Source organism: Pan paniscus, chromosome 8, assembly GCF_029289425.2.
Source record: "Pan paniscus chromosome 8, NHGRI_mPanPan1-v2.0_pri, whole genome shotgun sequence".
NCBI classification, from domain to species: Eukaryota; Metazoa; Chordata; class Mammalia; order Primates; family Hominidae; genus Pan; species Pan paniscus.
In genome coordinates, this window is record NC_073257.2 from 134,818,870 (window position 1) to 134,834,319 (window position 15,450).

A 15,450-nucleotide genomic window follows, 5' to 3' on the forward strand; every position below is an offset into this window, starting at 1 on the left:
CATGAGCCACCATGCCTGGCTACACCCTGCTGATTTAAGAGAATCATATATCCAGTAAATATGTAATCACACTATTGTCCTTTTCTGAGCCTCAGGTGAGATTGAGGTCTGTAAAGGAAAGCTTTACAAATTTAAGAGCAAACTATAATTAAGGCTATATGTCAATGTCACATGCTTATATTTGAACCTATTCTTGGGAAGCATGTCTTTTTAGGTAGTAGACACCTAACTTTGAAGTGACAATAGTTCATTTTGGAATTCTGAAATACAAAGCATTATGTTTTTACAAAAAACTTTAAAAATGGTTTTCCCAAAATAGATTATTGAAAAGATAATTGAGGTTAGATTGATAACCTGGCAAATTCTACAAAACATTTGAGGAAATTATACCAATTCTCTACAATCTCTTCCAGATGGTAGAAGCAAAAGGAATACTTTCTAACTTGTTTTATGAGTTCAACATGACCCAGATGTCAAAAACAAAGACATTACAAGAAAAGAACACTACAGACCAATACTTCTCTTGGACCTAGAACTATCTCTTTTGTATGTATATAGATGCCAAAATCCTTAACAAAATATTAGCAAATTGAATTTTAAAATGTATAAAAATTATACACAAAAACCAAGTGGGTTTTATTCCAAGCATGCAAAGCTGGTTCAATGTTTGAAAACCAGTTAATGTAATCCGTCATATCAAGACATTAAATAATTAAATCACATAATCATATCAATCGATGCAAAAAAAGCATTTGACAAAATTCCACAGACATTCATGATACAAACCCTCAGCAAATTAGGAATAGAGGAGTGCTTCCTCAACCTGATAACTATCTACAAAACACCTATAGCTTACATTATACTTAATGGTGACCAACTAGAGACTTTTCCATTAAGATCAGTAACAAGGCAAGAATGTCCTCTCTCACCACTTTTTCACATTATACTGGAAGTCCTAGCTAATAGAATAAGACACAGAAAATAAAAGGTATACATGTTGGGAAGGAAGAAATAAGACTGTCTGCAGATGACATGATTGTCTATGTAGAAATCCAAAAGAATCCATAACAAAAAATCTGGAACTAATACATGATTATTGCAAAGTTTTAGGATACAAGGTCAAGACATAAAAATCAACCACTTTCTTAATTCCAGCAATGAACAAGTGAAATTTCAAATTAGAAACACAATACCATTACATGAACACCCCCCAAAATGAAATACTTAAATTTAAAACTTCTTTTTATTAGGTATAAAATTTTTAAAATATGCATGAAATCTATATGATGAAAACTACAAAACTCTGTTGAAAGAAATAAACTAAAATATTTCATGTTCATGAATAGAAATAATATTGTCAAGATGTCATTTCTTCCCAACTTGATCTATAGATTCAACACAGTCTCAACCCCAGCAAGCTGTTTTGTGGATATCAACAAAGTGATTCTAAAGTTTATGTGGCAAGGCAAAGGATCTAGGCTAGCCAGCACAATATTAAAGAAGGAGCAAAACTAGGAGACTGACAGTAGCCAACTGCAAGACTTACTATAAAGCTATAATAATAAAGATAGTGTCATATTGGCAAAAGAATAGACAAATAGATCAATGAACAGAATAGAGAGAGAGCCCACATAAATACAGTCAACTGATCTTTGACAAAGGAGCAAAGGCAATGCGATGGACAAAAAAATAGTCTTTTCAACAACTGGTGCTGAAACTAGATATCTACACACAGACTTTACCTCCTTCACAAGAATTAACTCAAAATGGATCATAGAACAAAATGTAAATCCCAAAACTATAAGACTAGCGGATAACAGAGAATCTAGAATACTGGGCTTGGTGATATTTTTGATAAAACACCAAAGGTATGATGCATGAAAGAAGTCATTGGTAAACTGGGCTTCATTAAAATTAAAAACTTATCTCCAAAAGACACTGTGACAAGAATGAAAAGATAAACCACAGACTGGGAGAAAATGTTTGCCAAAGGGATCTTGTAAAAAGGACTGTTGTCCAATATATACAAACAACGCTTAAAACTGAACAACAAGAAAACAACCCAATTTAAATATGGGCAAAAAGAGGCTAGGCATAATGGTGCATGCCTGTAACCCCAGCTACTCAGGTGGGGGATTGCTCAAGCCCAGGAGTTTGGGACCAGCATGGGCAATGTAGTGAGACCCCATCTCAAAAATGGTAAATAAAATAGGCAAAAAGATCTGAACAGGCACCTCACCAAAGAAGATGTACAGATGGCAAATAAGCATATGAAAAGATGTTTGGCTGTGCATGGTGGCTCACGCCTGTAATCCTAGCACTTTGGAAGGCTGAGGCATGAGGTTTGAGCCCAGGAGTTTGAGACCAGCCTGGGCAACATAGGGAGACCTCATCTCTACAAAAATGAAAATTAGCCAGGCATGGTGATGCAGAGGTTTGTTTGAGCCCAGCAGTTTGAGACCAGCCTGGGCAACATAGGGAGACCTCATCTCTACAAAAATAAAAATAAAAATTAGCCAGGCATGGTGGTGCATGCCTGTAGTCCCAGCTGCTCACGAGGCTGAAGCAGCAGGATTGCTTTGAGCCTGGGAGGTTGAGGCTGTAGTGAACCATGATCTGCCTCCAGCCTGAGTGACAGAGCAAGATTCTGTCTCACAAAAGAAAAGAAAAGAAAAGAAAAAAGATGTTTAACATCATATGTCAGTAAGGAAATGCAAACTAAAAGAATAGTGAGATACCACTACACACTTACTAGAATGACGAAAATCCAAAACGTTGACAACACCAAATATGAGGGAGGATATGGAGCAGTAAGAAGTCTCATTCATTGCTGACTGGAATGCAAAATGGTACAGCCACTTTGGAAGACAGTTTGGCAGTTTCTTACAAAACTAAACACTCTTACTGTATGATATAGCAGTCACGCTTCTTGATATGATATTTACCCAAATGAGTTGAAAATTTACGTCCACACAAAAACCTGCACATGGATGTTTATAGCAGCTTTATTCATAATTGCCAAATCTTGGAAGCAACCAAGATGTCCTTCAGTAGGCGAGTGGAAAACTAAACTGTGGTACCTCTAGACATTGGAATATTATTCATGGCTAAAAAGAAATGCACTGTCAAGCCATAAAAAGACATAGAGGAGCCTTAAATGCATATTACTAAGTAAAAGAAGCAAATTAAAAAGACTGTGTGATTACAATTATATAATTGTATGTTATTCCGGACAAGGCAAAACTACAGAGACAGACATAAAAAAATCAATGGTGTCAGGGGTTAGAGGAGAGGGAGGATAAACCGATGGAGCACAGAGGATGTTTGTGCTCTGTGCTCTGAGGATGTTTGGGCTGTGAAACTATTCTGTACTGATGGAGATGTGTCATTATACATAGCCAAAACCTACAGAATGTACACCAAGAGTAAACCCAAATACCAATAGTAAACTATTTTACACCAATAGTAAACTATGGCCTTTAGGTGATAATGATGTGTCAATGTAGGTTCATTGATTATTGATTGTAACAAATGTATCACTCTGGTGAAGGATGTTGATAGTGGGGGAGGTTATGAATGAGGAGGGGAAGGAGTATATGAGAACTCTACTTTCTGCTCAGTTTAGCTGTGAACCTAAAACTGCTTTAAAAAATAAAGCCTATTTAAAAAATATACATAACCAAAACAAAAATAACTATGATAAAAAGAAAAAAAAAAAACCGGTTGCCTGCAGGGGTTAAATGGGTGTGGATGTGGAGGATGGGAGATAAAAGACAGTGGAGCCAGGCTCAATGGCACATGCCTATACTCCCGGCTACTCAGGAGGCTGAGATAGGAGGATTGCTTGAGCCTAGAAATTCGAGGTTACAATGAGCTATGGTTCCACTCCAGCTTGGGTGACAAAGCAAAACCCTGTCTCTTGGAAAAGTGGGGGAGGGGCAAATTAAGGAGAGGGACCTTATACTGGACCAATAATGATAAAATGTCATGAAATGAAGAGTTTAACTCATTGCTCTTCACTTTCAGTCCAAAGGAAAATGAGATTATTTGTATGTGCTTCATACAAATTATATCAGCTTTAGCAGGTTACTTGTCATATTTTTTGTCCTCACGGCTTCACATTTTGAACATACCCTTTACAGGTAAGAAGGAATTATCCCCTAAAATATAAGGATAAAAGAATCTGGAATCTAGGCCCGACGTGGTGGCTCACGCCTGTAATACCAGCACTTTGGGAAGCCGAGGAGGGTGGATCATTTGCGGTCAGGAGTTCAAGACCAGCCTGTCCAACATGAAACCCCCGTTCTTACTGAAAATACAAAAATTAATTGGGCAGTAGTGGTGTTCGCCTGTAATCCCAGCTACTCGGGAGGCTGAGGCAGGAGAATCCCTCGAGCCTGAGAGGCAGAGGTTGCGGTGAGCCGAGATCGGACCACTGCACTCCAGTCCGGGCGAGAGAGTGAGACCCTGTCTCAAAAAACAAAAAACTGTAATCTGAATTCAATTTTTCTACAACACACCCCCAAACAAAAACAACTTGTCTTGGCCGGGCGCAGTGGCTTGCGCCTGTAATCTTTGGGAGGCCGAGGCGGGCGGATCACAAGGTCAGGAAATCGAGACCATCCTGGCTAACATGGTGAAACCCCGTCTCCACTAAAAATACAAAAAGTTAGCTGGGCCTGGTGGCAGGCGCCTGTATTCCCAGCTACTCGGGAGGCTGAGGCAGGAGAATGGCGTGAACCCGGGGGAGGCGGAGGTTGCGGAGGTTGCAGTGAGCCGAGATTGCGCCACTGTACTCCAGCCTGGGCGACAGAGCGAGACTCCGTCTTAAAAACAAACAAACAAAAAACAAAAACTTGTTTTGTACCTCTCCATAGCTTAGTATTACTTTTTAACACAAACACCTATTGTTCTCTGTCTGCATGCACTGGAATTGAGGTCTGTGGATGTGCCTTTCCTGACAATATTTCTTCACGCTTGCTGCCCACTGGTGCCGTGAGGGCACAATAACGAATGTTTACTTTGTCCTTGCACTCTTCACATCTGGGAACCGCAAAGGAGCGCGGTCGAACTGTCAGCCTCGCCTTCTATTCTTTGATTTCCAGTAACTTATTTTCGAAAGATTGCTGGAGGGAAAGGCTCAACGTCTCTTTTGGGATTTTCCTAAGCAGAAAGACCTCATCCTAACAAAACTGAGGCGCCAATCCTATTGGCTGGCAACTTTCGGCAGGGAGGGTGATTCTATTTGAAGATTAATCCTAACTCTGGGACCCCTTGGGAATGTCCAGGAGCTAGGAACGCAGCGTCGCGGTCTCTCCAGCCTCTGGTCCCTGGGAGCAAGCAGGGCGCCGGTGGAGCAGGTGCCTCTGGGGCCGCACGGAAACCCAGCCAGGCCAGTTCCTCCACTGCGCCGGTAGGCGGCGGAGACGCTGCGCGTGCGCGCAGGGCAGACGGTAGAGCGGAGACAACGCTCCCAGACTCCTCTGGTCTCCCCGGGCAGCCCGGACATGAAGACCGCCGAGAACACCAGAGGAACCGGCAGCGACGGGCCGCGGAAACGAGGCCTCTGCGTCCTCTGTGGCCTCCCCGCGGCAGGAAAATCGACTTTCGCGCGCGCCCTCGCCCACCGGCTGCGGCAGGAGCAGGGTTGGGCCGTCGGTGTTGTCGCGTATGATGACGTCATGCCCGACGCGTTTCTCGTCGGGGCAAGAGCGCGACCGGCGGTCAGCACGGAGGGGCGGGGCCTGGGCCGCGGGGCGGGGCGGGGCGGGGACCCTCGCGTCCACGCGGTCCTGGGTGATTTGCCATGAGCGCCCATTGCACACTAGACCGTGCTTTGTGTGGGAGGTGAAGTTCGAGAAAAGTGGAGCTGGGTTCACATAGTTACTGCAGAGGGTGAATGCGTTGGCTGTAGAAAGTGGTTACAAAGCCAACTGTTAGAACGATGCATTTTAGAGGCTTATCTGTATATTTGATGCATGTATATGTTGTATATTCTATACAGTTGAGTCTTCAGGCAGGGTCAGGTTCTCAAGTCAGCGTGCAAGGTGGAAAGCCCCTGTAGTCAAATGCACTGTCGAAAATCCCTTAGGAAGTTTCTCCTTAGGAGAGGGAAAGAAGTTCTGAAACTTTAACGTCTAGCTACGGGTGGATTCAGGTTTTGTAATTTGAGGAATCCTCTTTAAGAAAAGGAATAAAAACTATAAGTAACAAAATTTCTAGGGTCCCTCAGAACGATAGAAAGAGGCTGTACAAATGCATTATCAGACCTACGAAGCTTAATCTTTGTTCATCTCAAAGTAAATCTGCCTCTGCCAGCTTTGGGAAAGATGGCTGTTTCTTAGTTGACCACCAGAGGAAGTAATGGGTTTGTATTTACGGAACAACTTGTATGTTCCAAGTACATCTCTTTAAGCCCTCCTCATCTCACACTCAGCACAGTGAGATACATCCTCTTGGAGAAGCATGTGGAAACTGAGACCACTGGGGGAAGAGTAGATTACATTCGTGTTTCTCATGCTCACTCTTGAGTAAATACTCTTTGAAATATTCTGAAATGTTAACATTATTATTTTTGTTGTTTAATGCCTAATGTAGATGAATTTACAGAAATCAAATGCAAATGTTATGTGACTCTACTTTCTAAGTATATATACAAAAATACAGTACATTTGGTGCATGGGCTCTCCAGCAAAGTGTATCTACTTTCTCATTCTTGGTTAATTGTGAAGTAAGTGCAGTGTCAGGATAGCGCAGGATTGACCTGGATGATAGTATTTTCAACACTTCGGAGAAAGCTGAAAGTTGTCGATAGGGATTGTTGTATTTGCTGGCTTTCCCTTCACTTGTATTATGTTGTTTTTTCCACGCTTTTCCTATGGACAAAGACTGTGGGACTCATCTGCTCACTTAGGAAGTGATATGTGTTTCCAATTTAGTGGGTTTAGCTGATGTGTTTGTTGTATATAGTGTAATCTCAGTGGTGGTAAGGCATGGGCAGGCAAGTGAGAGTTCTCACTCCCCTGTCCTCGTGTTTTCCCTCCAGCTTAGATTTCTTAACTATGTCAGGATTCTCCACAGCCCTTGACCAGCACAAGATTACTTGTATTCTCAAGCTGTTTATTCCCCTCAGTTTGTTTCCTCCATCTTTCCCCATCCCATATCAACTCATTTGTTAGCCTGAGGTCTTTTCTTCTTGACCCAGAGACTTTTCACCTGATCTTTTTGCTGTCTACTACCTTTCCCATTTCAAGGGAAAACCTGCATTATTATATCTTAGCCAGACTATTTTGGCAGGATGCTGATTTTGACTCCACCTTTCTCTTGGATGATAAATAAGTTCTTTCATTTATTCACTTATTCAGTCAGTCATCCATTTAATATACATTTCTGGAGTACCTATTAGGTGCCAGACCCTCTGCTGGAGGCTGAGTATGCAATGGACAGTGATCTAGCAGAGAGAGAAGTGTAAACAAATGCTTAAACTGTGTAAGCACTGCTAGAGTGGAGATATATGTATAGAATGGGGTTTCATGATGGGCAAGGGAGAGGCTGAGCTGCCTTCTGCATGTTTGAGTCTCAGAAAGCTTTACACAGCACTAGTAACATTAGTTTTCCAGGCAGAAGGAGTGGTATATATGGAGTCATGTGAAACCAGGTGTGTTAGAGAACTACAGATGGTTCCATATTGTGAGCTGAAATTTTCATATGGGGCAGGGTGGCAGTGAGGCCAGATGACTGACCACCCTAGTGGCCTAATATGAATTGCAATTCTTTGGTCTCTTGTAGCTATCCCAATGGAAATTGCTTCGACAGGAACTGTTGAAGTACCTGGAATACTTCTTGATGGCTGTCATTAATGGGTGTCAGATGTCTGTCCCACCCAACAGGACTGAAGCCATGTGGGAAGATTTTATAACCTGCTTAAAGGATCAAGATCTGATATTTTCTGCAGCATTTGAGGCCCAGTCTTGCTACCTCTTAACAAAAACTGCTGTTTCTAGACCTTTGTTTTTGGTTTTGGATGACAATTTTTATTATCAGAGTATGAGATATGAAGTCTACCAGCTGGCTCGGAAATGTAATTAAAACTTTTTTTTTTCTTACACATGGAGATACTTATTCACATATCAAAAACACTATTGTCTTCAATGAGAATTTAACTTGATTAGGAGGTTATGTAGATTTACTTAATTTTAAAAGCTAGATGTTCAGTATTGCAAATGGAGTTTTTCCTACTATAATTGTCATAATTTGTCTAATATATGTTTATTTCATATTTTGGAAAAATAGTATACCAGTAATTCTGTCATTTTAAACTGTTTTCAGATTCGTTGGGCTTTTGCCAGCTCTTTTTAGATTGTCCTCTTGAGACCTGTTTACAGAGGAATGGCCAGAGGCCACAGGCACTGCCTCCTGAGACCATCCACCTGATGGGAAGAAAGCTAGAAAAGCCCAACCCTGAGAAAAATGCTTGGGAACACTACAGCCTCACAATTCCGAGTCCAGCATGTGCTTCGGAGGCCAGGTATTCCACTCAGTCATCCCTCCCTGGATGCTCCCCTGTGCCAGGTATCATGGTCAGTGCTTTGTCTGTGTTGGTTTAGTTAGTCCTCACACAGGCGTTGGAGAGACATTATTCCCCACTTTGTGTGGAAGCCAAAAGTGAAATGGGAAAATTTAGTTTGTCCAGAAAGATCTGAACCCAAGTTTATTTGCAAATGTCTGCTCATAACTATTAGGGTTATACTGTCTTCCAGTAGTTGGAGCAGGGAATTCAGAGAACACATCTTTGATTCTCTTGCTAAAATAGATAGTCTAAATAGGTTGCCTGGTAGTTTTCTTATAGAAAGAGATCTGTGAAAGAGTGCAACAGGTACTGGGTCCTATTTGCCTTAGAGCTCACCATAGTTACACTGCTGTTGCATATGTGAGGCTTGTAGGCTATGCTGTCTAATGCATTTCATTCATTATGTATGTCTTGAGAGTTCTAGAGCAGCATATTTCTAGCAGAAACTTTGCTGGCGATGGAAATGTTCTATATTTGCACTAATATGGTAGCTGCTAGCCACATTTGACTATTGAGCCCTTAAAAGTAGCTAGTGTAACTGATGACCCGAATTTTTTTGTTTAACTTATTAATTTAAACTTAAGTAGCCTCATGTGGCCAGTGGCTATTTATTGGACAGCGCAGTTCCAGAGGTATATTGCCCGCATTTCCTTAGTTCCTGCATATTGTCCATGAGGGATCGGTATCAGCTCACTGCAGGCTTGACCTCCTGGGCTCAAGCAATTCTCCTGTCTGAGTCCCCTAAGTAACTGGAACTACAGGCCCACACTGCCAAGCCCAGCTAATTTTTTAATTTGTTGTAGTGACAGGGTCTCACTATGTTGCCCAGGCTGGTCTGAAACTCGTGGCCTCAAGCAATTCTTCCAACTTGACCTCCCAAATTGCTGGGATTACGAGCATGAGCTATCAACCCCAGCTAATATTTTCTTAAATTTTGGGTTACATTGGGAACAGTGTCTATAATTCCTTTTGAAATTCTTTTTAGGAATCTTATCTTAAGGTTATAGTTCCCTTAAAAAATATATTTGCTATGCTTTACCTCTTTTAAGACTGTAAACAAGCTGGGTGCAGTGGCTCACACCTGTGATCCCAGCACTTGGGAGGCCAAGAAGGGAGGATCACTTGAACCCAAGATTTTGAGGTTGCAGTTGAGCTATGATAATGCCACTGCACTCCAGCCTGGGTGACAGTGAAACCCTGTCTCTAAACAAACAGACTAAATAGAACAAAAGGGCATGGATGTGAAAATTAGCTAGTGATCACTGGCTGAATAGTCACTAAAACTCAAATTCTCTCCCAGTTCTGAACACTTTATATATATGGTCTCATTCAGTCCTCACAACCACCCTTTAAGGGTAGAAACTACTATCCCCATTTTATAGATGGGATAACTGAGGCCCAGATAAGTAAAGTAATATACCCAGGTAGGAAGTGGCAGAGCCAAGATCTGGACCCAGTGGGATCGCACTCACTCCAGAACCTGGGCTCTTTTCAGTGTGAGGAAGATCATCTTGAGGTTGAGCTTTAAGTTGATGAGCTCACTCGCTTAAAACTTTTTAGTGCCACCCCCATAATGTGAGTAAAATTCAAACTCCTTACCCTAACTTATGTGATCTAACCCAGATTAATTCTCCAACTTCATATTCTGCCACTCTCCCTCCTGGCTTCTTTTCAACCTTTCTCTATTGCACGAACACAAGGAGCATGTTCTTGCCCTGGGGCCCTTGTACTTGCTGCCCCTCTGCCCTTCCCACATTCTTATACTTGACTGCCTTCACTGACCATCCTTACTAAAGCAAAGAACATTAGTTGGGCTACCCTGTCACTCTTATCATTGTCACTTTATTGTCTTTGCTCACTTATCTACTTACCACCATCTGAAATTATTTTTTGCTTTATTTAACTGTTTATCTGTCTCTATTACATTATCAGCCTTGGCAAACGCAAGGATCTTGCTACACCCCCAGCTCAAAATGTGGTTGTACAGTATTTTTCATATAAGACGTTCAATAAATATTTGTTAAATCAATGAATGAATTCTACCTGAAACCTTCATGGACCTTTGCTCAGTGAGAAACTTTGCTCATCCATATCCAGTAAATAAGCGGGAGCCAGAAAGTAAAGACCAGGCATCTTTCCATAGAGAATAAAGTTGAGCTCTTGTGGCCCCCGGTTCAGCCTTAAGAGGGGAAAAGAGAATGACTTTTCAAAGCTTATTGACATGAGTCTTAGGAAATTGGTATTTTTTAATGAGGGGTCCTTAGCTTATCATTTGTTTTGAGCTACTGCATTTGGATTTTCTACATGGAAGCTAGCTTCTAAATCATTTAGTTTTTTTCCTTTTGTTAAGAATCTTGGGTTATAGCAGTTTCATTCCTCTAGAATTCAGTTTAATATTCATAAATACAAGTTCCTTAAAAGTCAGATGTTGGCCGGGCGTGGTGGCTCACGCCTGTAATCCCAGCACTTTGGGAGGCTGAGGCAGGCAGATCACGAGGTCAGGAGATCTAGACCATCCTGGCTAACACGGTGAAACCCCATCTCTACTAAAAAATACAAAAAATTAGCTGGGCGTGGTGGTGGGCGCCTGTAGTCCCAGCTACTCGGGAGGCTGAGGCAGGAGAATGGTGCGAATCCGGGAAGCAGAGCTAGAGATCACGCCACTGCACTCCAGCCTGGGTGACAGAGCAAGACTCCAGGACTCCATCTCAAAAAAAAAAAAAAGTCAGATGTTGGATATAAGGATCTATTGTATTTTATCCCATTTTCTCTGTAGCCTGGAGGTGACTGATTTATTGCTCACTGCTTTGGAAAATCCAGTAAAATATGCTGAGGACAATATGGAACAAAAGGTAAACTTCCAGTGTAAATTTAATGTAAATGAGAAGGAACAACTTTTTGTAGGAAGATCTTTTGAGCTGAATATAAAATGTGAGTGAAACGAGAGAGGCGTTGTCATTGGCTTGGCCTCTCACCAGCACTCACTGCTGACAGCTCATGCCGGCTGGGCAAAGCCCATTGTTAAACTTTCAGAAGTGTTGGAGCCTGTTGATGGTTTGTTGGTAGGAATGTTTACATCACAGAAATTGGCAAACACTACAGATAGGTCTGGGGTTTTTTTCCGGGAGAGTCAGTTATTAGACATTCACCAGCATATCACCGCCTAGCTGGAACCCAGTTTACCACTGGATCTGATTTGGTTGGACTCTCTTGTAGGGAAGAATAACAAACAGAAAAGCCGCTTAAACTTTTCTTTTAGTCCCTTCAAATACATGTGACCTATTCTTTAGCCATTTATTTTATAAAACTATGTGACTTCTAATAACAATGTCTGTATTAACATAGGACACAGACAGAATTATTTGTTCAACTAACATTCTTCATAAAACTGATCAGACACTCCGAAGGATTGTATCTCAGACAATGAAGGAAGCAAAAGGTATGATGTGTCAGTTATGTGTTGAGTTGGTATGATTGTGACTTTCTACTGCTACTGTTATTCCCGACACTCAGAGTTTATTAATTTTCAGTCATAAAAGTTCACATCATGTTTTCAATTAAATTATGCAATTTGACTAAATATAACTAAAAATTCTACCTCTGGAACTGAGTGTTCATCCATCCATAAAATTTTTACTGAGTCGCCTTACTGTACTAGGCCTTACTCTAGATGCTGGGGAATCGGCAGGGAGCAGAACATTCTAATGAGGAGACAGACAAAACATGATTACATGAGTATATGCCCATGCTCTGAAGAAAATGTAAGTAAGGTAAGGCGGTGTAGTAATGGGAGGATTTATTTTTAAAAAGGTAATCAGGAAGGCTTCTCAGAGATGACATTTAAGCAAAGATGGGTAAGAGAGAACCATGCAGCTATCTGGAGGATTATTCTAGGCAATGAACACATCAAGTGCAGAAGCCCAAAGGTTGGCTGGTTGCAGTGTTGCAGAATCGAGAAGAGGCCATTGAGCATGGGGTGAGGTAAGAAAGGGGGAAAGGTAGTCAGGGGCCAGGTGTAAGATCAGCATGGAATTTGAGTAAAGTCAATGTATTATAAATCTGAATTAACATAATAGATGAAATATGTGGTGACTAGAGTTTTACACAGTAATTCCATTAGGTTTTGAATACTGTATTGCTATATTTAAAATTGTACCTTTAAAAACCAGCAATGAACATTTTTTGAGCACCTTTCTATACGTTAAGCGCTTTACAAATACTGTTTCTAATCTTCACAGTCCTATAAGGTAGGTGTAATTTTACAAATGGGGAAATGGAGGTTCATAGAGGAACAAGTAACTTGTCCAAGGCTGAACAGCTACTAAATATTTGGGTAACCTGGGGTCCAGAATTACATCCAGTTCCAGTCTGTGCTTCCCATTCTGCTCCCCTGCATCACCATCATTTATTACCTTTACAAAAGCTTAGAACATTGGAAAAGGAAACAATATACCAGCCATACTGTTTTTGAATTTGTATAAAACTATGATCTACCAGTTGATTTTATATTGTAACCCAGGGTATAACCCAGTACACGAACTCATGTGTGGAAACAAGTTTCACAAAACACCTTCACATGTTTAATGAACTCTGTGTTCTACTTGATTTCATTTTAGAAAAATACCGATTGCCACTTATTAATGGGTAACAATGCAAAGTTTGAGAAACAGAGGACCGGAACAGAAATGGCATCATAAATAAAATAAGACAAAAAATAGTTCCAGGAGTTCTCACTCAACCATTTGCCTTTCTTCTTTTCTGTCTATAAAATGAAGCAAGGTCCTGGGGGATTGTGGGGGGTAGGGTTATGCCCAAATCACTCTTATATCCCACCTATTTAAAAACATACAGATAGAGAGAGAGCCATATATATATACATATATATATATTTTTTTTGGGGGGGGTCAGGGGAGGTAGTAGTAGTTTTTAATTTATGCTTAATTAAAAATTCAGTTCCTCTACCATCAGGAAAGTGAAAAGACAACCTATAGATGGGAAAAAGTATTTGCAGACATATATCTCATAAGGGACTTGTATCCAAAATATATAAAGAACTCTTACCACTCAATAATAAACACAACCCAATTTTTAAAAGGGCAAAGGATCTGAGTAGACATGCTCAACATGATTAGTCATTGGGGAAATACAAATCAAAACCATAAGATAGCACTTCACACCCACTAGGAGGTCTAGAATTAAAACGTCCAAGTGTTGAGGATGTGTAGAAATGTTAGGAATGTCAGATGATACAGCTGCTTTGGAAAACAGCCAGCAGTCCCTCAAACATACCGTTAGCACATGACCCAACGATTCCATTCTCAGGTGTATACCCAAGAGAGATGAAAACATGTTCACATAAAAACTTGTACATGTATTTTAATGGCAGCATTATTCCTAATAGCCAAAATATGAAAATAACCCACATGTCCATCAGCTGACCAACAAAATTTGGTGAATCCATACAACAAAATATTATTCAGCCATAAAAAGGAATGAAATGCTGATATGTGCTATACAATGTGGAATAACCTTGAAAACATGATGCAAAGTGCAAGCAGTCAGTCCCAAAGACCAAGTGTATGTATACTTCCGGTCATACGAAACATCCTGAACAGGGAAATCTTGAGATAGACAGTGGATGTGTGGTTGCTTAGAGATTGGGGGGGGGGGGGGGGGGCGGGGTGGGCAGAAGGGAAGGTGGTAAGGAGGATGATAGCTAAAGGATATGGGTTTTTGTTTTGCTTTGTTTTTGAGATGGAGTCTTGCTCTGTTGCCCAGGCTGGAGTACAATGGCACGATCTTGGCTCACTGCAACCTCCACCTCCCGGGTTCAAGTGATTCTCCTGCCTCAGCCTCCCGAGTAGCTGGGATTACAGGCATGTGCCACCATGCCCTGCTAATTTTTGTATTTTTAGTAGAGGAGGGGTTTCACCATGTTGGCCAGTCTGGTCTCGAACGCCCGACCTCAGGTGATCCGCCCACCTCGGCCTCCCACAGTGCTGGGATTACAGGCTTGAGCCACCAGGATATGGGTTTTTGAGATGATGAAAATGTTCTAAAATTAACTGGTGATGGTTGCACATATCTGTGAGTATACAAAAAAAACACTGTATCATACAGATTAAATGGGTAAACTGTATGTGAATTATGTCCTAATAAAGCTAACAGAAAAATAAAGTTCAGCTTCTCAGTAACACTGCCCACGTGTGGCTATTGGCTGCTGTATTGAATAAAGCAGATATAGAACAGGTCCATCATTGCAGAAAGTTATGTTGGACAACTACTGTTCTAGATATTATTTATCAGGTTCAAAACTAAATTGTCATCTATTTCTGCTTTTTTGCCTTTCTGCTTAATTCAGTAAGGTAGTAAGTCAGCTGTCTTGAGTTTTCTTGGCAACAACAACAAAAAGTCCCTTTCAGGTTAGTCTTTTCTGCTCACACGTTTCCTAACAAGTTATTTAAATTCTTTGACGTGTTTCAGACGATTTTTGAATATCACATTGAGACCTTTTTTCTATATATTACACTAACTCAATTGTGATTGTTTATAGAATCTAACTGGTTTGTTTAATCAAATTAATTTCCTAATGTCATTAGACACCCCGGATTACTTTAATTTACACCAGTAATTTGAGAATATCTTTTTATTTTAGATGAACAAGTGCTTCCTCACAACTTGAAGCTTCTAGCAGAAGAACTTAACAAGCTCAAAGCAGAGTTTTTGGAAGACCTAAAACAAGGAAACAAAAAATATCTGTGCTTTCAGCAAACCATTGACATATCAGATGTCATTTCTTTTTTTCATTATGAGAAAGATAATATTGTACAGAAGTATTTTTCAAAGCAGCATTAAAATTTCTGAACTGCCAATCAAATGTC

General features: G+C 40.8%; 1 protein-coding gene across 2 annotated transcripts; it reads left to right on the top strand.

Annotated features, from left to right (window-relative positions):
* Positions 1 to 676: 676 nt before the first annotated feature.
* On the top strand, positions 677 to 15,441 carry PSTK (phosphoseryl-tRNA kinase). Of its 2 annotated transcripts, none has more exons than XM_055093435.2 (6): positions 677 to 5,723; positions 7,789 to 8,080; positions 8,329 to 8,527; positions 11,346 to 11,421; positions 11,915 to 12,008; positions 15,225 to 15,441. In XM_055093435.2, exons 1-6 carry the CDS (start codon positions 5,508 to 5,510, stop codon positions 15,422 to 15,424), a joined length of 1,077 nt encoding a protein of 358 aa, XP_054949410.1. In that variant the 5' UTR covers positions 677 to 5,507; the 3' UTR covers positions 15,425 to 15,441. The 2 variants fall into 2 exon arrangements, with proteins under 2 accessions (XP_054949410.1, XP_054949412.1); XM_055093437.2 differs by lacking the exon at positions 15,225 to 15,441 and adding an exon at positions 12,380 to 12,549.
* Positions 15,442 to 15,450: the final 9 nt, after the last annotated feature.